Source organism: Apteryx mantelli, chromosome 14 (assembly GCF_036417845.1).
Source record: "Apteryx mantelli isolate bAptMan1 chromosome 14, bAptMan1.hap1, whole genome shotgun sequence".
NCBI classification, from domain to species: Eukaryota; Metazoa; Chordata; class Aves; order Apterygiformes; family Apterygidae; genus Apteryx; species Apteryx mantelli.
In genome coordinates, this window is record NC_089991.1 from 14,732,729 (window position 1) to 14,756,396 (window position 23,668).

The window sequence follows — 23,668 nt, forward strand, 5'->3', positions numbered from 1 at the left end:
TTTTCAAAAGTTGAGCCAAGGCTTTGTCTCAGCAGGGGATCAAGTGTCACAAATTTCTGCTTGAACAATATGGTATATTGAAACAATTCAAACAATTCTCAAGTGTTAAGGGTCCAATTCTTCTGTTGCCTTCTATCTCCCCAGTAAATTGCTGACAAGCCTTACTGATGGCCTTTTAAAAGTGGAAGAGATCACATACAAAATATTTTAAAATAACAAGCGCTTAATTTAATTACAGTTTGCAACATTATTATGAAAGATTATTGCAGACGATCAGTGCGATACTGCTATTTGCAAATACTCTAGCTCGAGGCCATACTATACCAGTCCTGTGAGCGAGTGGTGGAAAAATGAGAAAGATAATTTGCTTACGGACACTTTAAACCCAGAGTCAGTGAAAAATGTAATGGCAGCAGAGATCTGCTGCCTTTCACATGGACACAAGACAGTCAGAAGACAGCGCTGCTCAGAAATGGCTGGGGTAAGCAGTAGATAAAGCACCCTAGCCCCAGTTCTGAACTGTGATTCAGTATTCCTAGAAGGCAAAAGCACAAGTTTTAATCATGCTGGAGAGCTTCCTGTAAAAGCAATACATATTAAGGTGCTTTCCAAAGGCGGAGAATAGATTAAGATGCCTCTTCATATATGGCCATTAATAACATGAAAAACATTGTTAAATAATAACTGCACCAATGTATTTACAATTTGTTGTTTGGTAAAAATTAAGGCCATACTATTTGTAAGAGGCACAATAACCTAATCTATCAAATATCTTTTATATATATTCCTTAAGATCAAAAGCAAGTTGGCATCTAACAACAGAACAATTTGGCCCTGAGTACAGCTTCTGGACAAAATAAGAACTAGTACATATGCAAATGTGTGCAAATAGGAGCACACTGTTCATTTGTGAAAAGTTGGAACTTGGAAAAAAAAGGTGACTGAAAGTCTGTACAGGCATCACCCAGTAGCACAAATGGACAGGCATGTACACAGTACAGATGCCACTTATATCTGCATCATGTCCAAGAACTCCCACCCAAAATAAAAAGACCATTTTTTGGTTAGTACATAAAGACCACTAGGTGCAGAGAAAAATTAACTGCTAGCAATTCCACTCTTGCAGTCACCTTCTCTTAGCAGACTTGGAAGTTTCCCATTTTTTTGTATTCATAACTCCTTTATACTCATAATGAAACACACAGATACATCACTTAAAAACACGGTTTTATTTCTTTGAGAAAGCTAATGCATTTAGCAAAGACCTTGCAATTTTATAATGCAAGTAAGTTTCCCACATCCATACAATCAATACCACAGTATTACCAGCAGCACATGAGGAGTCATTATAAAGGAAAAATAGAAGGCTGTGCTGCATACGGCATGTTAGAGGGTACAATACAAATTTTGGATACATTGTGAGATAGGGGCTTTTCTGCCCTCAGAGCAAAATGTAAAACCCACTTCTTTAATCCCATCTTCCCATAATAACTGAGTACAAACATAAATAAGCAAAGGCTAGTTCTTTTCAGCCAGCAAGAAAACAAACTTTGTTAGGAACTTAGCTAGGTTTTGCAGGAGGAAAGTATCATATATGTACCTAATACAACCATAGGTCTTCCTGGACTTGCAGCAGTTCTGAAAGGAAGAGAATGTTGTAGTTAATACACATACACAACACCACTAAAGCCAAGTATCCCAGATGAATGTAAGGAACTTACAGTACAAATGCATTACACCTGCGACACATCCACTCCTTTATACTCATCCAGTCCCCTGCATTGTGTGTCACCACATTCATGCTAGTTGTATGTGAAGAATGAGAAGTTTCTTGGTATGAATGCCATCCCTAGGACAATAATTCTGACAGAATGTGAGTCACTGATGTTACTGCTTACATTACTCACTTGGACCCTAAAAAAAAAAAAGGAAAAAAAAAAAAGAGAGATGGACCATACGTAAACAGAAAAGAAGGATCTACTACTGTACTTTTCCCTCCCCTTCCAGAATTTCCCCAAAATCGTGATAGAACATCTGTCAGGTAAGAGGCTACAAGGGCCAGGCACTAAAAAGAGACTAGAGAACAACAGCAAAATTCACAAGCAAGCTTTACTTACCAGCATTTCAGCATCAGTCAGGTTGTCTGTGAAACATTTTGGTACGTATCCATCTTCCACAAGTTAGCTGTTGAAGAGACTTGGCCATTCCAGGCTGTGGTGAGAAGAAAAATTCCAGTTTTCTTGAAGAGCTCCAGATGTGCATGGACGAACTCCCACACAGTAAGATATGGGTGCCTGTTCTGCTTTAATAAAACTAGTTCTTGTAGCAGCCTGTCACAGGTCTTAGCCTTGAACAAAGCTGTGTCTGCTATTGACCACACACATTTCTGATATATATTGATTATCAATTAACAATTTCAGAAAACACAGCAACCACGGTGATCTTAGCAGGAGATTGTTGTATTAGGTCACGCAAAAAAACAAACACTTGGATAATCACCTTTCATGCATCAGTAGAAGTACCTGGATTCAGCATGGTATTTAATTCCATTCATGACAACTATAAACTACTGCTATTAGAAGTTGTTACTTTCAATATTGCATATTCTTCTCTGCTAGAGCACAGTACCTGCACATCCAAAGTCAAAGTGAAAAGGTGTATTGTTAGATATATGACTGTATACTGACTTCCATCAGTTCCTTGTTCTGTTATGTTACCCTGTTATTATCTAAGAATATTGCCTAGGTTGAGGTGACGTCTCAAATTCTGGTGACCATAGCTACATCAATCACAAGATGAGACAAGCTCATAGGATACAGAATGTAAGCAGTGGATTGTTCTGCTGCTGAAAAGTAGGAATACAACACAGCACAAACTCCAAAGCTGTAACCTAAACAAATGCATTTCCAAAATATTCCAGCAGAACTGACAGTTCATATCTGGGCTCCATACACAGTAAAGATGACTTATACATTGTGCAGTTACAGAACTCAAGGAAATGCCTTTTAGATGAATAAACCGAGAAGCTTTTTCCTGAGCCAGATGTTGTAATGAAAATTCTTATACCATTACTCGGGGGAGAAGAATCCTTATTTTCAGAGTTTTTAAAACTTAATAAGAGATTGAGAATGACAAGGCATACCGAAAAGCTTCAGTGTGTATGGTGGAACGCGATCTGTGCAATGGAATCAAGAGATATGGACCAGATTACACTATGCCAGGAGAACATATATGGGAAAAGAAAAAACAAACAAACAAAAAAACCCCACATTCACTTTAACTTATAGATGCCTTTGTCAAATTATAGGGCTACTTCTACAATACATTAATTCATTCAGAGCATTCTTGTAATATTGTTATTCAGTTTCATGACTTATAACTCCCTTTTTTACTTCTATGATACAGGTTGTCTGACACTTGTTATATTCTATTTTCAGACTGCTAACAGTAAATACTTAATTTATAGGCAGATGTTGCATGCTGGGACAGGATGAAACAGATAAACAGCATGGTCCCTTTTCACAATGACAATGAAACATCTTCACTGTTAGGATAGCCAGCCACTGGAACAGGTTGCCCAAAGATGTTTTGCAGTCTCTGTCCTCGGAGGTTTTTCAAAACCAGACTAGACAAAGCCCTGAGCAATCTGGTCTGGCCTCAGAGCTGACCCTGCTTCGAGCAGGAGGTTGGACTAGGCATCTCCTGAGGTCCCTTTGACCTGAATTATTCAGTGAAGTATACCTTGAAATATAGGCATATATAAATAATCTACTTGGTGACTTCTCTTTCCACACATAAAAAGCAACATTGAAAAGAATATATCTAAATTATAACCATAAGCAAAAAAAAAACAAAAAAACACTTTTATAAATACAATATAAATGCTTGAGACTATAATCTTTATGATTTCTCTCAACTAGATATCCTTTCCTATATAAATGCTCTTTCACAAAACATATTTTTGAGAATACTTAAGAATAATAAAAGCAGTCTTTGCATTTAGTCTTGACTCAGAACAAATACACATCATGAGAAATTATGAAATATTCTTATCTAAGAGCTAAAAGAATTTTTCATACATAGAATATACAACTGTTTTGAATTACTACCCAAAAAATTTTGGACAATATGTCAAATACATACACCACCCATAATATTCAACATGCATTAAGAATATTTCTAAAGCTAGAAGAATTTCCTTGTGAAGTATTCCTTTTATGACTTGCACTCAATGGCATTTTCCTCACATCAATTATAGTAGCTTTAAACTGATAGGAGATGAGAACTGATTCCCCTAGCATTGCCAATAGTTGGATAAAGCTATGACTGAATTCTCTTTAAATGAACTACTGCTATCATAGGCAATACTAACTCTGAACTCTATGCTACATAGATTTAAGAGACAGGAAAATGGGACTGCATCCAGCAACAGAAAGCAGCTTGTGTTTGCTAGACACAGGCAGACTTTGAACCGTCTGAACTACCAGTACAAAACACCATGAGCAAATGAACAAAAATAACTTCGCTTCACAAAGCACTCATCATTAGAAAGGTGCAATCAAAGGAATAAAAAAAACCCCATAATGTTTAATTTTATAATTGCTTCTACTAATTCAATTTCTTCTCTGTTATTCCACCAAAGTAAAATAACATTTCCCAGGCTTGTCCACTTGAAAAGCCAGCCCTTTTTCCACCCAATCCCCATTTCATAATGAAACCAAAAGAAGGTCTTGTTCATTCTGGCTTCTTTGTGCTCAAACAAAAACAGTGATTTTTTCCCCTGTTAAAAGGCCAAAAGTGAAACTTTCTGCATTTGAGCATCAGTAAGAAAAGTAAAGGAAATAAAGAGTTAGAATAAAAAGAACTGCTGGAGAAAACTGACATTTCTATTCTTCAGCTGGGGCCACTGATCCTAATCAGGTTAAGCTCATGTTTGGGAGGCAAAGCTCCAATTCCTGCTCTAGGAATTGATACCAAATCAAATGGTATCAGTGGGAAGTGACCCAAGCCAGAGCAGGCTGCAGTCCGAGCACTCGAGTTCTCTCACAAGGCGCAAGTTCAAATCTCTTCAAGCACGGGGGCAACCTGCACAAGCACTCCCACATCCCAGCCAGTCTCTGACCGCTGGAAGAAGGCGAAGGGAGGGAACAGTGCTGTTTTCTAGTGTAGGGTATGAGCTGTCACTGGTTTTTTTGTTGTTGTTGTTTTTAAACAGGCCAAAACCGTTTGTCAAATTTCACCTGAATCCACAAACAGATTTTTTATGACCCAAACCTGCATTTTCTAGTCCTTCCCTGAAATGAATAAGTCATACAGCACTGGCATAACTATTTCAACTGCTGTTATCAATGGCCAAGTACAAATACAGATCAGACTGATACCACACTCAAGTAATTGCCTTCCTATTCCTAGATGTGTTTAACACACTGGTCTAAAAATAAAATCTTCTTTATTTAAATGCAGGTAGTCTAACTTGATGAATGAAGGACAAGTACCGATACCCAAGACGAATACTTCTCACTGCTGAAACATAACAACAAGTAAGAGAATATCTCAAGCCAGACACAATACTGCTTAATACTTCAATTCCAGAAGCCAATGTATCCACACAGTAGTTTGTCCCAGTTTTTAAAATTGGGGATAAAGAGTTAATCAACTATTTTTGGTGATAAAAGGCTTGACATTTTGAAACTATTTCCTTTTTGGGAACCATTAGACAAAGGGCCTTTGGCTTTAGCTACATTTTCATGAGTTTCTCCACAGACTACTCTTGATTCTTTGCCTCCAAAAGACATCAGGAGCTGAATATAATTTGATCAATGGTTAAAAGGTGAATCAGTGGAGCATATTTAGATTTCTCACAGTGAAAGTAAACTGATACTTTCTCCAAAACAGAGAGAGGTGTTGCAAAAAGAAACTATTTTAGGAAGTTCAATGACTGCAGAAACACATTTCAATTCTTATCATAACACTTAGGAGATACAGAGATCTTAAATGGAATGAGGCATAGGCATGAGATCACTACGAAATAATTACCATCTCAGTTGCCCTCTGAAGCGTAAGACTTGAGGTCAAGTGATTCCAGCATCTGATAAATATTACTATTTCAAAACAGTTGTACCATGTTGAAGAAATTATTTCATTTAGAAAAAGGTAATTGACTTTTTCAGTAAAACGATACTGTGGAGGATAACCCTTAATAGCTTTCAGCTCCACTTATTTCCTGCTAAGACAATGATGTAAACAAAATTATTTTTAAAATTAGGACCTGACCTTCAAAAGCTTTTTCTCTTTCCTCTTACTTTGACTTACCTTCAAAAGATAACCTGATACTGAACATGTGGGCACAGTGATTTATTTCAATAATTTTTGTTTTTCTTAACAGAGAAAAGGATAGTCTTCTCTCCAGAACGGAAAAGCAATTTTAACTTTTCCTCCTCTAAAAACTTATAGTGTATAGGAATTGTAAAATGAAGGAACATTTCTGTACATCTGTGAATGGCATGAAATGCCAACTTGCAGGAAGAAACAAACCATCAAGGAATTTTTTTTAAATTTTTCTGAAAGCTTGCATGTTCAAAGTCTCCAAAACAACTAGGATTGCAGTCTCACTTCACCCTTAAACTCCCACTCCAAACAGGCAGTTAGATAAATCACAGTAAGTTTGAATTTGTCACAGTGTCTTAGTTCTGTAATGAGTCACGGGTTGTAACTGAATTAAGCTCCTGTCAAAAAATTTAGATTTTGTCCTGTTTTTTAAAGCATAGATTAAAATATATGTGAGGTTTGCTCCTCACAGAAAGCCTGATGGATGCTCTCATCTCATTATAAATTGGACACACTCAGAGAAAGAAAGCTCGAAAGCTTGAAGCAGACTACACGCCACATACAAATACTGAAAGAACATTTCATTCTTCCACAAAAATAACCTAGTTAAGTATGCATTACCATTCGTATCTGCAAGGGAGAGACGAATGCCACACACAAGATTTTTTGACAGAGGTTGGAGTAAGAGCATTATTTACAAATGGCACTGTGCTATTTAGGTCATTTCGTTAAGTCCTGAATAAACCTTTGTTCAGCACTAACTGTGTGATCCGAGTAAGCCACACATTACAGGGAAACAAAGCACTGCATGTCAGTAATGGTTCTGTTGGTTAAAAAAGGGAAAGAGAATGGAAAAAAAGTTTATTCTCAAATCTCACTGCAAAATTAGACATGTTAGCTGTTATGAATTTGCAAAAAAACTCACAGGGGTCCATAAAAGCTGCAACATAACCTACCACTGCCACAACTTCCAGGTTGGAAGCACCTATTCTAACCTATGTCCCATGAAAGACCAGAATTTCCTGCTCAAAACGGTTAACAAGCTCCTTCACATTTGTGAGATAGTTTACTTAACTACGAGACACACGCAGAAAACTCACTAATGAGTTAAAAGATACATAAACGTTGTACTTCTGTTAGGAAAATTTCCATATTTCAAGCATAAGAAATATACTGAGGACACTGTGACATTAAAATGTTAGGGGTTCTAGAACAGCACTACATTTTGAAGAAAAAGTAGTGGAATGTAACAAGAAGGCAGCTGATTAACAATAGCTGTCCAAAGACAAATTAAGTAAATATGACCATGGTTTGAGAATTAAGCATAGAATACTACTTCTTTGTGGGTTTTTTTTATACATAAGATACACAAATGATTATGTATCTATTACTTTATTTTACATATACACCTAAATATTCTGTATTATACAAAAGCATATGACAAATTAAGGTACCATTAGGCCAAAATTCAAAGTCCTGCCACCCTAACCCAGTGATTAGAATACTGCTTTTCCACTTGTTTTATTGCCTTCTCAAAACAATGGCTACCTACTATCAGGAACAACAGCAGACTATGTAACATGCCCTCCAGTAGGAAGATGATGAGCGTCAGCACTGAGCATATTTTTTCCACCCCTTAAGGGAGATCTGTGTAGTTTCAACTGCAGTTTTATCAATACTAATGATCAGGTCCAGCATTCTTCAAAGCACCAGGCAGACAGCATAAATCTCAGGCAAGCAAGCTACTGTTTGACTCGGCAATTGCTTTCATGGCTAAACTGAAACAGAACTTAAAAAAGCAACGTACATTACTGACAGACTTCATGTCCACCAAGGATTCTGCCCTAATTGCCCACAGATCCAACCAAGGCTTTAAACTGTTTCAAGTACAGCACCCTTATAATAAAAATATTTCTACTCCAAGGAGAATAATAAAGATAAGTAACAATCTCAGATTATATACTATGCAGACCTAAGGTACATAACTGTATCTCAGATATCCTTGTCTTGTAAGTCTCTTAAGTATGTCTTTCTCTCAAATGACTAGTTACAAGGTGTTTGAAAAGAACATTAGACCTACACAAAAACATTTGCCTGAAGCATGAGATGATATAACTGACAGATCCTACTACTCAGTTTAGAAAAGAAAAAAAGTGAATGTTTACCCTATAAAATTCACTCTGGAAACAGGACTGTAAAGTGCCAGATCCATCAGCTTTCTACCTTTCCACTTAATTGATTTTGTATAAGATTATCAGAGAAACTTTAGAACTATATGCCTTTCTCTTGGACAGCATCTTTTTATGGCATCAGAGATGCCTCATCAATATTTAGTTCTTCCAAAACCTTTAGCAAATGAAACTGGTGCTATCTGAATATGGACCCTTAGACCGGGCCCTTTTTGCTTCCTATTTCCCCTGGTGAAAAGTAGGGTTAGCTGCAGTAAGTGCAAATGTACCACAACTCAGACTGGTTATTAAAGGCAAAATGCTTTGGAAATTTTAAAATGGCTTGCATTTTGTCTCTGTATCTTTATGATCCTTATTTTCTCCACAGTCAACTGTGGAAGGATTTAAAAGTGAACTTCAAGCTATGAATTTCTCTGTAGAAACCTACATTGCCTATGTTGTCCAATGCTGATAAGTAGGGATTAGATATTAATATCTTAGATTCCCTTCAAAAATTTAACTCTAGGTTGCTTCAAAGCATTAAGTTTGCACAGGGCTTCTGTAACACTGTTTGCTCCTTTGCATACAGCACAGCTTCCTGTTTGTGTTATGAGAGCTTCCGAGATGCGCACTGTTGCCAAGGTGCACTGAGAAAAAGAAAACATGAGGCAGGACTTCCTTCTTGCCTGCCCATAGGGTAGCAGGAAAAATACACCTTGCATGTGAGTTCTGGTCTGAAGGTCTGGCTGAAGTCCCAGAGGTGGTCCATGCTTGGTCATCAAAACCTTGCAAACACTGGTTCACTCGTACACAGCCTGCCCCCATCGTGTGCACTGATGGTCAGCCAAAACGTCCTCTCTTCAGACTAGCCACAAGAGTCGGTTACTCTTTCTTCAGTCCTTACTGAATCATCCTACCTACATAGTGAAGAGGAGTTAACGATGTCTTATTCATTGCCAGTATGCATTACGCCACTGAAATTGTACCTTTTTCTTTTTTCTTTTTTTTCTTTCTTTCTTTTTTTTTTTAAGCTATACTTAAGACAAAATTACTAGGACAACTAAAGAATGCCACACCTGTCCCAAGGAACCCCAGCTACAAAATGATGCTGATGAAACAGCCAGTGTGCATGAGTACAGAGGGGGGATTCATTACTCTTTCTTAATGCATTTCTTTTCCCCTGAAAAGCTGTACAGGTTGAATTCCCATAGTCCAAAGACATCCAAATGTACAGATGATGCACAAGGAGGAAAAGGGGGAACTTTGGTAACAAGGTCAACTTCTACTGATAGAGGAATATTCTCCCTGCACAAGGGCCACTCTGCAAAAGACGTAGCTGAAGGGACAAAAGCTTACATAATAAAATTGGTAAGTGGGGGAAAAAAAAAAAAAAAAAAAAAAAAAACTACCATTAAGATTCTAACCTCCAAAGGCCCAAAACTCATATATTAAGTTTTCCAATTACTGTATAAATGTCAGAAATGACACGTTTCGGCAATAGCCTCCTCTGCTGAACGCTCCACATCCCGGTGACTGGCAGAATCACTCGCCTGGAGTCAAGCACATCCGCCTCTAATCCAGACGAGCGTTGCCTGGTTGGCTCTGGGAGCATTATCATTTATCCCGTGGGACCTGATTATAGCTTTGATTGATGACCAGGGCAGCCATCTGCAAAGTACTCAAGGCTTCAGCAAAAGGTATCTATGATATTTTTCAGTACCTTAAATATATTTGTAAAGTCACCTCCAGTACAGGAAGATGACTTCTGTTTTTCTTGTTGATGATCCTTCAGAGGATTCAATTAAGAAACATTTGATGCTGGTCTGCACAGCTGCTGGGAGGAGTAATATTCTCTCTCTTCTCTTCTTTCTGGCTTCTTTTTGGTTCTAGACTCTGTCTGCCCTTTCTCCTGTTCAATAACACATGAGTGGCAAGCTCCCTGCTTGCTAAGGCCTCAGACCACAGGACTTTAATACATTTATTTTTATACCACATCTGTAATACACTACCAAAAATGTTTCTGAGAATATGCTTCAAAAGAAGAAACTCAGTAAGTCCTTATTTGTTGAAGAGCAACAAAGAAAATGAAAAAATATCATTTTCAGGAGGCAGGCAGTTTCTGAATGATACCTCAGTACAGCCAATGACTCGTGAGCAATATAAATATAGCTATGCCAAACACATTATCATGAAATGAGAGAAAAAAAGAATTGAAGAGAGTTTCCATGCCTTTAGGTGTCACTATACAATTGAAATGGACAAAGGTCCAAATGTACCAGATGAATATTGAATAGCTACATTTGAAAATTATTCAGAAGATCCACACTCATTTCCCTCCTTTACACTAGAGGATGTGCAATATGGATTTATCTGTTTATTTATATAAATATGAACCAATATTCTGCAAACTCCCTGGTATTTCTTTCTGCCTTTGAGTTCCCTTTAGTCTCATGGTTGATTAGCTATCAGATTTCTTTTAACAGTTGCAACTCTCTCTTTCAAATGGAGAGGCAGGAGAGAACGAAGAAACAAAATTATTCTAGAGCATCATCAGAAACTCAGCTTTTCATACAATAGTGGCAGAGGTAGGGATCAGAACAAAGAGGTATTTTACTGAGTGAAGTCAGTATTCAACTGAAAAGGAAACAGTTTTCTGTTGTCTGCAAGTCGGGAAAGGAAAAAAAAAAGAAAAAATGAATACACTGGAAAACTGATACTATAATCCCACAATTTAGTACGTTGGGCAATAAAAATGAAAGGGAGAAGTAAAATCATTCAATCAGACCTCTCTGGAAACAATATCCTACAGATGTAGAAGTATCAGAGGAAAACAAACATTTGGTATGTTTCTTCTCCGTAAGGCTGAGGAAAGCAAAGAATCATCACAGAGATGTAGCTACCTATCTGTAAAAAAATACAATTTGAGTTCTCCAAATTGATACTTTCTGAACTAATGGGGCATATTCCTCTTTTACACTTTCAGCATCTAATGTCACTAATACTACTGTAAGCCAACATTACAAAAATGCTGCCCCTTTTATCTCTTAATTGATGATACCACCTCCCTCTGTTCATATTTTACCTTTAACATACAATCCTTTGTTACCATAATTTCTAATTTGCAAATTAAAAGTGCTGAGGGAGCTGGCGGATGTCATTGCTAAGCCACTCTCCATCATCTTTGAAAGGTCATGGAGAACAGGAGAGGTGCCTGAGGACTGGAAGAAAGCCAATGTCACCCCAGTCTTCAAAAAGGGCAAGAAGGAGGACCCAGGGAACTACAGGCCAGTCAGCCTCACCTCCATCCCTGCAAAGGTGATGGAGCAGCTCATCCTGGAGGCCATCTCCAAGCATGTGGAGGACAAGAAGGTGATCAGGAGTAGTCAGCATGGCTTCACCAAGGGGAAATCATGCTTAGCCAAGCTGATAGCCTTCTATGATGGAATGACTGGCTGGGTAGATGAGGGGAGAGCAGTGGATGTTGTCTACCTAGACTTCAGCAAGGCTTTCGACACTGTCTCCCATAACATCCTCATAGACAAGCTCAGGAAGTGTGGGCTGGATGAGTGGACAGTGAGGTGGATTGAGAACTGGCTGAATGGCAGAGCTCAGAGAGTTGTGATCAGTGGCACAGAGTCTAGTTGGAGGCCTGTAGCTAGCGGTGTCCCCCAGGGGTCAGGACTGGGTCCAGTCTTGTTCAACTTCTTCATCAATGACCTGGATGAAGGCACAGAGTGCACCCTCAGCAAGTTTGCTGATGATACAAAACTGGGAGGAGTGGCGGATACCCCAGAGGGCTGTGCTGCCATTCAAAGAGACTTGGACAGGCTGGAGAGGTGGGCGGAGAGGAACCTCATGAAGTTCAACAAAGGCAAGTGCAGGGCCCTGCACCTGGGGAGGAATAACCCCATGCAGCAGTACAGGTTGGGGGCTGACCTGCTGGAAAGCAGCTCTGCCAAGAAGGACCTGGGAGTGCTGGTGGACACCAAGTTAAGCATGAGGCAGCAATGTGCCCTTGTGGCCAAGAAGGCCAATGGTATCCTGGGGTGCATCAGGAAGAGTGTTGCCAGCAGGTCGAGGGAGGTGATTCTCCCCCTCTACTCAGCCCTGGTGAGGCCACATCTGGAGTACTGCGTCCAGTTCTGGGCTCCCCAGTACAAGAGGGATGTGGCACTACTGGAGCAAGTCCAGCGAAGGGCTACAAAGACGATTAGGGGACTGGAGCATCTCTCTTATGAGGAAAGGCTGAGAGAGCTGGGCCTGTTTAGCTTGGAGAAGAGAAGGCTGAGAGGAGATCTTATCAACGTGTACAAGTATCTGAAGGGAGGCTGTCGAGAGGATGGGACCAGACTCTTTTCAGTGGTGCCCAGCGACAGGACGCGAGGCAACGGGCACAAACTGAAACACAGACACTTCCATCTGAACATGAGGAAAAACTTTTTCACTGTGAGGGTGACAGAGCACTGGAACAGGTTGCCCAGAGAGGTGGTGGAGTCTCCTTCTCTGGAGATATTCAAAACCTGCCTGGACGCAACCCTGTGCAACGTGCTCTAGGTGACCCTGCTTGAGCAGGGGGGTTGGACTAGATGATCTCCAGAGGTCCCTTCCAATCTCAACCACTCTGAATATAGATTTATTCAAATCTAGATTAATAAAAATTAATCTAGATTTGATGATGGTCACAAACTTCATTAGGGACAATGACATGTGAAAAAAAAAATGATATAGGCAACTAGCAAGAAGCCAATCACTCTTGTATCAATAACAGGAGCAGGGGAAGAAAGAAGAAAAAGGAGAAGGAAAGGAAGGAAATTGGGATAAAATTTATAATGGCTTAAATAATACAAACAGATCCAGCCAGATGATAACTCCTTTTTTTAAACAAAGTATATGTAAAGTGGACCTCATTAAAGGATTTGATATACTTCCGTCTTAAAACCTGACCATTAGTAAAGGTGTATAAAAATGCATAGTAAATTGTATTGCTTTGAAAGAAGAGATCACATTCAGTATAGGAAAGATTATAAACAAAATTCCTCACACTCTTTTTTGGCATTAATATTCTTCTTTAATACTTGTGTGCTAATGAAATTTCTGATGAAAGAAAATCTGCAGGCACCAGTAAGGCAGAACAATCAGAACAAATATAGCAAGAACTAGATAACCTTGAGGACTGTAGCAATATTAAGGACACTGATTTAGTGTGAACAGTATTATGAAATGCTAAGTCATGTTTTCTTAGGACCATGCAAAAAATGTTATCAAAAGTTAGAGCCCACTGCTGGAGAACAAGTGAGGAAGGGAAAGACCTTATTGTGTACTGGTCCAGCAAAGGCGATGATGTGTGAAAGTTACGCAGCTGCGAAGAAAAGCAAAGGTGGCTCTAGGATCATGTCTAGAAGAAAGGGTAGGATTAATTTCATAGCATAATAGAGATTTAATCTGGGATACTCTTTAGTACTAGTCATTCCTACTGAAGAATGATGAATTCAAAACTGTAGCAGCTGCAGAATCTAGTATTAGCATGTTAAGAGAAATGGAGAATTAGCCCTTATGAGAAAGCTAAAAGGGACTCGCATGTATAGTTTAATGAAGTGAAACCTATGAGAAAATATGACTACTTTCTTTAAATATATTATGAAGGTCACAGCAGGGCTGGAGAAGACATTAAGCTCAGAAACATTGTTGGAACAAGGAATGAGTATAATTTCATGCCTTCTTGGCCATGAAAACACTTGGGGTAGAATTCAGAAACCTTTTTCTAACCATCACAAGAGAAGAGCTGTGAAACAGCTATCCAATAGAATCAACAGGGCAAGAAACCAAGCTGATTTTTAACATGGAGCTTAATCAGTTCAAAGAAGTGATTATAAGACTTGAGTATCTGCACCAAATGACTCAGGAGGTCATTTTCAGCCTTATTTACCTTACCTATCTAAGAAGCGTTTCATCTGAAGCAATTTATAAAGATTAGACAGACTCAAGTTTTTATATATGTTACTCTATCCAGGTAAAGTGTAATAATTTTCTAATGAAGCACAAAAGTATTTCAAAGCATGGTTCAAGTATTACCTCTATCCACATTCTTAAATGGCCCTTACTACTGCAATAATAGACAGGCTAGTTGCACACAGTATCCTTTTTTAAACTGATTTTACTTTTGCGAGGCTGCAACAGAGCTAAGAGATAGATTCACAAAGGAGTTGTTCTGTAAGCATCCTAACTACTAGACTAAGTTAAACTCCCACCCTCTCTATGATCCAGTGAACACACTATTCTTCATATCAAGTGGAAAAATAATTTCAAGAGAAGATCTCAGTGCCCTGTTTTCTGGGACTGTTTCTTGCAAGGTAAGGCACCTGGGTTCAAACTTCTACTCCAGATCGGACGAAAGGGGGATTTCAACCCAGAGGTCCCCATTCCAAGTACAAACTGAGAGCACAGGCTCTCGTTGAAAAGTAGGGATATACTTCATTTAGTTTTCAGTTTTATGTAAGGACTGACCTGGGAGGTATTTTCTGGTAATATTTCCCAGAGCCAGTCCTACAGTCATGACAGAAAGGGGAGTGTCTAGTTTGTGAATCCCAAGGAGATTGAGGCATCCCAGCAATTCACAGCTGTCAGGACATGGGAGATTACACACATTCCCAGAGCTGAAATGGAGGGAGCCTTACTTGTGGATGCCCAAAGAATCATTGACAATTTCTTCTTGGGATTTCCTACCAAAATCCTGCCTCTACAATATAACTAACAACAGTTTAAGGTATAAGCTAACAGAAGTCATGCTTTGTTTGGTATGGTATTCTCCTTACACACAGACATTGAACCAAGTAAATGAAAGAAAAGACATACCACCCTGCTGATACCCTGCACACGTCACGTGCACTGAGATGGTAAGACTGCGTCCACTGTGTTTAAACAATTTTGGAAATAGGCAGCTTTCACTGAAAGCCTTCCAGCTTTCCCAGCTTCCCCAGCTTTCTGCCTTACATGCACAATTGTAAAAAAGACAAATTCTAGGTCCTCGCTACAGTAATGATTAGAAGACACTGACATAGGAAGCCTAAGCCACATTCTCAGTGAGAATCTCTCCAGACCCGAACACAATTATGCCAGTACAGAATTCGTCTCTCATATTAGCTCCACAGTTGGCTGATTTTAAAAGACTGCAGTTATTATGAAATCCTGAATCAAATTCAATCAATATGAATTTTGTAGTCAACTGCAATAAAACAAAGAGCAAAGTCCATAACCACATTTGCCGTTTACGTATTTCAGCACAAAGCAAGGAATGAACTTTAATGATAAAGACTCAATTTGCTTGCTTTATTTATGCGTGTGAATTATTTCAGTCAGAAGTGTCACAAGTGTAACTCAGGAAGGGATTTTGGCATACGTTTAAATTACACTAAAATGAATCAAATTGAAAACAAGTTTAAAGTTTATCCTTAAATGCTTTCTAGAATAAGAGAAAGAAGCTCAGCTGAACCACATCCCTGCTAGACTGCAGCAAAAGCTACCATCACTTTGAACTCTAGTGTACACATAGATCAAGTGTAATTTCTTTTTAAACACAGAAGTTTTTAAAAATACACACTTCTGTGTGTGCACCTTAAAACATGCCATTAATTTTCATTTTGCTTGCAACATTGGATGTAATAATATTTCCCAGCTGAGTTATCTACAGTTCTCCTGAAAAAGGAAACGTATCTTGAAAGTGCTGACACAATCTTAAATAGAGTGTCAAGTAATGCATGCATGCAATAGTGTCTTTATAAAAGTGATCATAAATTGTTTTTTCTCTGATGTACTTAGAATTCCCTAAAGAGTTTTCAGAGAAAAGAGATATGAAATTTTAGTTCACAGCACAAATTTTTATCTATATTGAGCATAAATTTTATCTATATGGAAAGCTCGGTAGAGAGATCAGCTATTAAATCAGCATGCATAATAGACTGCATTTCATGAGCATTGAAAGTTTAACTATAGAACAGGGGATATAAAAAAAACAAAAAAAACACTGCAAAACACCTACTGCAAAGACAAATCTAAACCTTGTCATCATTTAAAAATGGAAACAAGCAGCAACACAGTTGAGCAGTAGAGGAGGATAAAGAACTGATAATAATCCTCATGCTCCTCACATGAACTCCAACAAGGCATTTGAATGAGACTTTTAAAGCTGAAAATTGTCCATCAAAACACAGAATAACTTTCGCTAATCCTTGTGCCACAAATTACTAATCCATCTGGAAGGCTATTTTTTGCATGTGTTTACAAGGATCTAAATATCATCAGACAAAGACAACTAGGTTAGTAGCATGTAAAATAAAGAAAGACAGAAAGAAATACAGAAAGAAATACAGAAATAAAGTCTGAAGCAGTTGACCACAGAATAAGTACGATTTGCAGAAGTACTTACAGCTCTCAATCTCCAGCGTGCAGTTCTGCTCATCCAGCGGATATCTCCGTAGGTCCATCATACAAGCAGCTGTTGTTGTAATTCTAGGAAGGAAACGCAAGAGCTTATTAATATGTCTCATTTCCATCTTTGATTGCAAACAATTGAAAGAAGAGAATATATTTCTAAGCAACTGACACTCTTGCCTATTTTTATTGAAATACTCTATATGCTACTTATTGTAACTAATGCCCTTCTAAGAAAGTTATGCCAGACTAGTGGGCGAGCAGACAGTTTCCTCTTTATGCACCATTATCACAGTACTTATAAGCTTAACAATCATTAATCAGTTTATCCTGACAATATCACCGCCATCAATTAAGATAGTACTAATTCCCCTATTTTATAGTGTAGGAGTTCAAGCCAAAAGGTAAGGCTCACAGAAAGGTGGCAGAGGAAATCGCAATATATATACTTCATATCCTGGGTTAATACTCTAATCTCTTCATGTGAAACTTAATTCTTCTTTCTTCTGTTCAATAGTACTTTGTAAATAAAGGATTATTTTAGAATTACATTAGCAAGCAAACATCTTCAGGACTGTTTTCACAAAATGACCATATTTGCGCCTCCAGATTACGTGAGCCCTACCAACATTAACATGTGTCAAGTGTGCCTTTTAAATGTTGAGAGAAACGTCTGTGCCATCGATAAAGCTTTTGCTAATAGACTTCACGGAGGAATAGCCCTGAGCTGAATATGAACCAAGGCACAATGCTCAGTAGAATTTTATTAACTCTGTTCCTGTCAAGTCTTCCTAACTTGTAGCCAAAAATCAATCCTTAATCTTCTTTTCTTTCCTGAGAATGTGCAATGTTTCACCTAACTCTGTAGCGCTTAAAAAATATATATATTGCAATTTGGAATCTGCAAGCAAGCAGCAGGTGTAGTCTACACACGCTTGACGCAGGGACAGGTGTGGATTTAGCGCAGGAGCTGGGAGGTTTTTCGCCTTTCTTCTCTCCCCCCGGCCTCACAAAAGCCTTCCCCCTACACAGCGCTGCAGCTCGGCACCTCGCAGAGCCTCATCCCAGAACCAAGGACCTTCTCCACTCGCGTGTTATACCCGCCTGCTCAGTACGGCCCACTGTACGGAGGGAATCGGCTCCACATCTGCAAAAAAGCTTCAGCATCGCCTGACAGCCGGGTGCTGGCCAAATAATTCAGCCCCAGTCGCAAAGGCCGAGCGGGCGCCCGGCCGGACAGACGGACGGCCGAGGTCACAGGCGGGGGCTCCGCGCCGGCTGGGAGCATGACCACGCAGCTGCAAATTTCGGGGGATTCACGAGAGACTGGGTGACCCACACAGATCTCTTCCCAAATCCCATCCCCCCTGTGATGATGGGTAGAGTAGGCCTTTTATAGTAGATATTTAGACTGTTTGATAACAACTTATTTTACGCTCTTCTTGGATCTGACAACAAGACAAAGACAACTCTTTCACTGATGGGCCTTATTTTTCCCCCTTAATTACCTAGTAACAGTTCATTAGAAGCAGAAGACTGCTTGAGAGAGGCTCAAAATTCACTCAAAATTGATTTCAGTAATCCTTTCCAGAAGGCACTTATAAACTTTTCAAAGAAAGCAACTTTTGCATTAGTATCCTTAACTGTCCTATCTAACAATTCTGCAATTTACTGCCATTTCCAGAAAAAAAGTCCTTGTGATATTTTCCTCAGTGTAAAGAAGGGAAAAGTGAAGGCAAGCCTTTCCTACAAACAGTTAGCAAGTCCTACCTCTTTCATGTAAATCTAGACAAGATCCCTTAATTCTACATTTTGACAATTCAAATCTATTGGACTCTCGGAGAATTCGATAACAAGGGAACACCTTTTGGCACTAAGTTCCTGCTTCAATCACTACACAGCTACTCACAGAATTGCTTTTGAAAATATTTTTCTTTTTTTTTTTCCCCCCCCTCTCCAATAAGTGTGTGTCACTGCAAACACTTCAGGGCTGCATAATCCTGATTCAAATGCCGTGAAAAGAAGTCAAAATAAAAGAAATCTTCCTGGAGCAGACAAAAGCAGGAGAAATGAATCCTTTGGCTCCCCTGAATGGAAATCTTCTAGCATTAACAACAGCAAACTGCTAAAGAACATACCTACATGCTGATGGCAAATGTAAACGGAGCAGGTAGCAGCACACATTGTTAACAATCTATCTCCTGCATTTCATACTTGCTTCCTTATTTGATAATTTTGAAGGCCAGTCTTGTCAGGTGTCACTGTAAGACTGATTATTTTGGAGAAAGCTTAAAACACTTTTGCTGAAGTTTTCTCCAAAATAATCAGTTTCCAAGAGGGAGACAGAAAAATGTTACTGTCCATATTCTTAAAAAATAGCATCCTCAGTATTTCTATACCTATGTGTGTATAAAAGCCATTGGTTTAGAAGAATTTCAGAAAGGTGCTTGTTGTTCATGAAGAAAAAGGGTGGGAGTATAAATTTAGCCCAGACCTAAGTGCACAAAAGAATCACAGTAAATAGAAACTTAGTTGGCTACTAAGTTTTCTGATACCTTGCTCTGCACTTAATACATTCTTCCTACGCGAGTCTACCAGACCAGAGTCCTCTCCATGAAGACAAAGCCCTGCCTGTGCTATGCTCAGGAAAGGGTCTGATCATACTGATGTTGAAGCTGCGTTAGCTGAGCAGTCTCAATTCTGACACATCTTGAGTAGGATTTTTTGGTGCAGCAAATACTACACGAGCAGTCAAGGCTGCAGTTAGGATAAAAGCTCTGTAAGGAACATTATCAAATCACAGTGCCTTGCCTCATCCGAAAGTAAAGATTAAACAGTAAAAAAAACCCCACAAAAAACAGAAAACAAAAACACAAACAAAAATTCCAAAAAGAACACAGCAGCAAAAAGTGATTGGTAGGACGGAGATTTAATCAAACCAAAACAGTAGTTTTGAATAACGTATTTAAGTAGCTTGTTCATTCTCATCCATAATGCAAATCTATTGGAATAAAATAAGAATCTGTCCTTTTCTCTCTTCATACCTCTCATATTTTTATCCTGACTTTTTGCACCTTTGGGAAAGTAGAAATAGTTCTCTCTCTCATCTTCAAAACTATTTAAACAACAAAACTACCTTTTGATAATTTTTAATGGCATGCAATTCACAGTGAATAGCTAAAAGAAATTACTTAATGCAAGAGCATGTAGGGATTACCACCTTTGAATATTCTAAAATTCAAGACACATGACCTATAGCTTTTTAGATGGAGGAGGAAACAACAGTTCATTGCAGCTGCTAGGAATACTTGAAAGAGACATACAGACTCTTCCCCAGAGCAAAGTTATTTCAATTTTCTTAAAAGGATTAAAAATATTTTTAAATAGTCGGGACCAGTGCATAAAATATAAAATGGTAGGTGGCATAATATAACCTTGAGAACAAACAATGAGAAATGAAAGCTCTTAAAAAACAAGTGTGACTCAACGCATTGCAGTCATTAGGGATGATAACTGAATACAATGATCTCAGAGAAACACTGTACAAAATGAAACACATTACAGAACTGTCTAGTACATTAATTTTTTTACTTCCTTTAATGAAACAGAAACCCTGTGATATTTCATTTTATGACTCTTAACAATGCAAAGGAGTCTTCAGCATCCTATTTTATGATGTATATTTTGGATGTAGACTGATTATGCAATGCCCCCTCCCCGAAAGAACAAAAACAAAAACCCAACAACCTGCAAGCCTGAAGCAAAGCTACACTAAACTGACTAAATAAAGTATTACAAAGTAGCCCCAAAGAAAACTTGATACCTCAAAACAACCATAGTTACGCTGCCAACAAATATGCCTCACAAGTAACTTTCAGGGAGAGTAAAGTTTGCTCTCAGTAATTCACAATAATTCATGTAACTATTATTGCTGAGGACAGGGAGGTTCCATGATACAAACTAGAGCTGGAAACTGGCACTGCTCCTTTCTCCTGTCAAAGCGTGAGAAAGCTTTGTAAAACACTTCCAAACTGCAAGCGATACAGAAGATAACACCCATAACAGGTAATATTCCAGCAGTACTAATGCTTCTTATTTTTCAGTGCTACTTAGGGCACACTTTTTAACAAACCAGTAGGTTTTTCTCTTCCTACAAGCCCACTGGGATTTGAAAACAATCAAACCGTGTCTTAAACAGCTGCGACATGCCCAGTGAAGAGAGCACGGCCCCGCCGGCCGGGGAGCCACGCGAGCGCCAGGCGGCGACAGCCCGGCGCTGCCCCGAGCGGCCCCGCTCGGCACGGCCGCGGGGCAGAAGCTGCCCCGGGCCCTGGCAGGAAGCGGCTCTGACCGCTTGCGGAGCGGGCGGCCGCGACGAGCGAGAGGGGGCCGCTGCAGACGCCGTGCGGCACCGTGAGCTATCTACCGCTCTCCTAGCTCGAGCCCCGACGGATCGTGCTCCTGCCGAGCCAGGGACAGAGCTGAAGCCGAGAAAAACGCAGAGACTAATTCTCTCTTCAGATGCATGCACACACGTCCTGTCGAAGGCAACGCGCTGTTCTGCTTCAGGTTTGTGCTTCTGGAGGCGCAATCTGACCCTCCGGTATCAATCCGGGATCAATCCAAAGAACTTCCCAAGCAAGTTATGTGTGTGACTGGCCATGACTCTCCATCGCAGCCTGCACCAGCCTCTGCGCATGGTGACCAGGAGTCACTGGCTGTCTTTCCTCTGCATTAGTTACAGAAACCATGCAGCTATACCCACTGTTCACTTCTGCTTCTTGGAAAGCCTCCTGCTGGGCGACAGTCGGAAACGGCAGCGGCAGCCAGCAGACCCAGTTTCAAATGCACAGAAGTCTGGGAACAAGACTGTATTGTGATAAAATACTCTCCTAAACAGTAATACCGGTTTTAGAGAGATGTGGTCAAGGTTGTTAGACCATCAGATCTACTTTTAATTTAAAATACATATCCTGCTAATTTTAGAATTCATAGAATTCTTTTTGCTTCTCTTTACTCAAAAAAAATGTAAAAGTTCCCTCATGTGATTATGGGTTAAGAGATGGCTTTACCAAAGAACAAACAATAGTGACATTTCCACAAGTCTGTTGTTGAAGCTGAACTTTCAGCTTCTGGCTGCCATGATCTTTCAACTGTAAAGTGTAGTCTTATAGGAAAAAAAACAAAACAAAAAAACCCAGCAATCTTATCGATGTTTCACTTTGAAATAAAATGATATTCTCAGGCTATAGAGAATCTGCAATCTGATCTAACACCAGTTCTTGGCTTTCACGAGTATTCCAGCCTAAGCACCAACTTAGCTCATTTATTGCTCCTTTTGGGACTGGCTATCTAAAGACATTTAAATATTTTGCCCGTTTCTGTTCTGCCCAGCCCTTGCACATTTAGGTACGCTATGGAAGCACTAACTGTATTTGTTAAAGTTAGAAGGCTTGACCACAAAATGAATTAAGGAGATGATTGGAAGGATACAATTCTAAAGCATTTTCTAGATGCAAACAAGATAGGAAAGAACTTTGGCAGCTGATAAAATGTAGGGAGTCGGAACACATATGGAAACTTCAACCTCGTTAAGTTTTGTTGTTGTTTATGCCACTGATAAAAGAGGCATATACAATATTTTAGAGGAAACTAGACTGTGTGTCTGTGATCTTTCTTTCTTGGGAAGAAGTTCTGCATTTCTCTGCTGAAAGACGGCCTCTTGTGCCATCTGCATGCCAACTGGGAAGAGTCACAAAAAAACAGGAAATTTGGTTGTTATTTCACAGTGAAGGAATTCTGATTCAGATTTTGCAGCAGAATCCCATGCAATGATGCCCATTTTTCTGCCGTCTCTCTCTTTTCCCACACAGCTCTCTAAACTGTTCTGGATTTAATTATATAGTACTGCCCATTATCTTCTTACTGATGGAGTCCAACGTTCAGCCACAACATCATGTTCATAATTTAAATCCCTGAAAAAAGCACACATCGCTCTACAGTAAAATCTTCTGGTACAATAACCTCAGCTTTGGACTGAAGTCATAGAGACCTCTCTCTGAGTTGCTACACTCTCCTTGAGAAGATAACACCCATATAGCGCAATGAAACAACTGTGCCAGAATAACTAGGAGCAGCACTTCAGAATTTTAATATTTTATCACTGGGAAATGTATCCTTGTCTTTCAGCATTCACTTCACTTCTCCCTTTCAAAAAGAAAGAAACAGGGGGTGTGTGTTGGGGGGGAGGGGGGCAAAACCTTAAAAGCAGAACACTGAAACAACATGAGCATGAACGACTCCATGTGCAACAAACCACCTTGGAATAACGAGCCTGTACATCTCCTCCACTAATACAGAATTCATGGTCCTTTTGCTTTATGACCAACACCAGAAAACTGGGAGTTTTATTTTCAAATACTTTGCAAAACAAGTTCCTTACTCTGGTTGGAAAGATTACATGTCCATTCCACTCAGACAGAGTAATGTCAGCACTGAAATAAAGAATGCATTATTTCAGCTTCTGGCTCTTAAAATTTTATACTACTACCACCCAAGACATGTTTCATACTTCTAATAAATCACATATACAAAATATCTTCAGAACACGTTGTGCCCTCTTCAATAGGAAAAAAGTTTATTACCAATAAAGTTCTAAGAGAAAATTGTTTAATTTAATGGGTTTCAGAATATATGAAACACCTTCCTCACAACCTTTTATAAGGCTTTTTTTGTCCTACAAATTC

The 23,668-nt window shown here is 39.2% G+C and overlaps 1 protein-coding gene and 1 long non-coding RNA gene across 2 annotated transcripts in view; both read right to left on the reverse strand.

Annotated features, from left to right (window-relative positions):
* The window catches only part of GABRB2 (gamma-aminobutyric acid type A receptor subunit beta2), a 174,446-nt gene that overhangs the window by 61,359 nt on the left and 89,419 nt on the right, over positions 1-23,668 (reverse strand). The window contains exon 5 of the mRNA XM_067304604.1: positions 16,918-17,000. Coding sequence (XP_067160705.1) covers positions 16,918-17,000 — 83 coding nt within the window. The remainder of the gene's footprint in view (positions 1-16,917; positions 17,001-23,668) is intronic.
* On the reverse strand, positions 1,291-2,450 carry LOC106493649 (uncharacterized). Its single transcript, XR_001294174.2, has 3 exons — positions 2,118-2,450; positions 1,722-1,914; positions 1,291-1,638 (listed from the first exon to the last, which is right to left on the reverse strand). It is a non-coding gene; the product is annotated as an uncharacterized lncRNA (long non-coding RNA).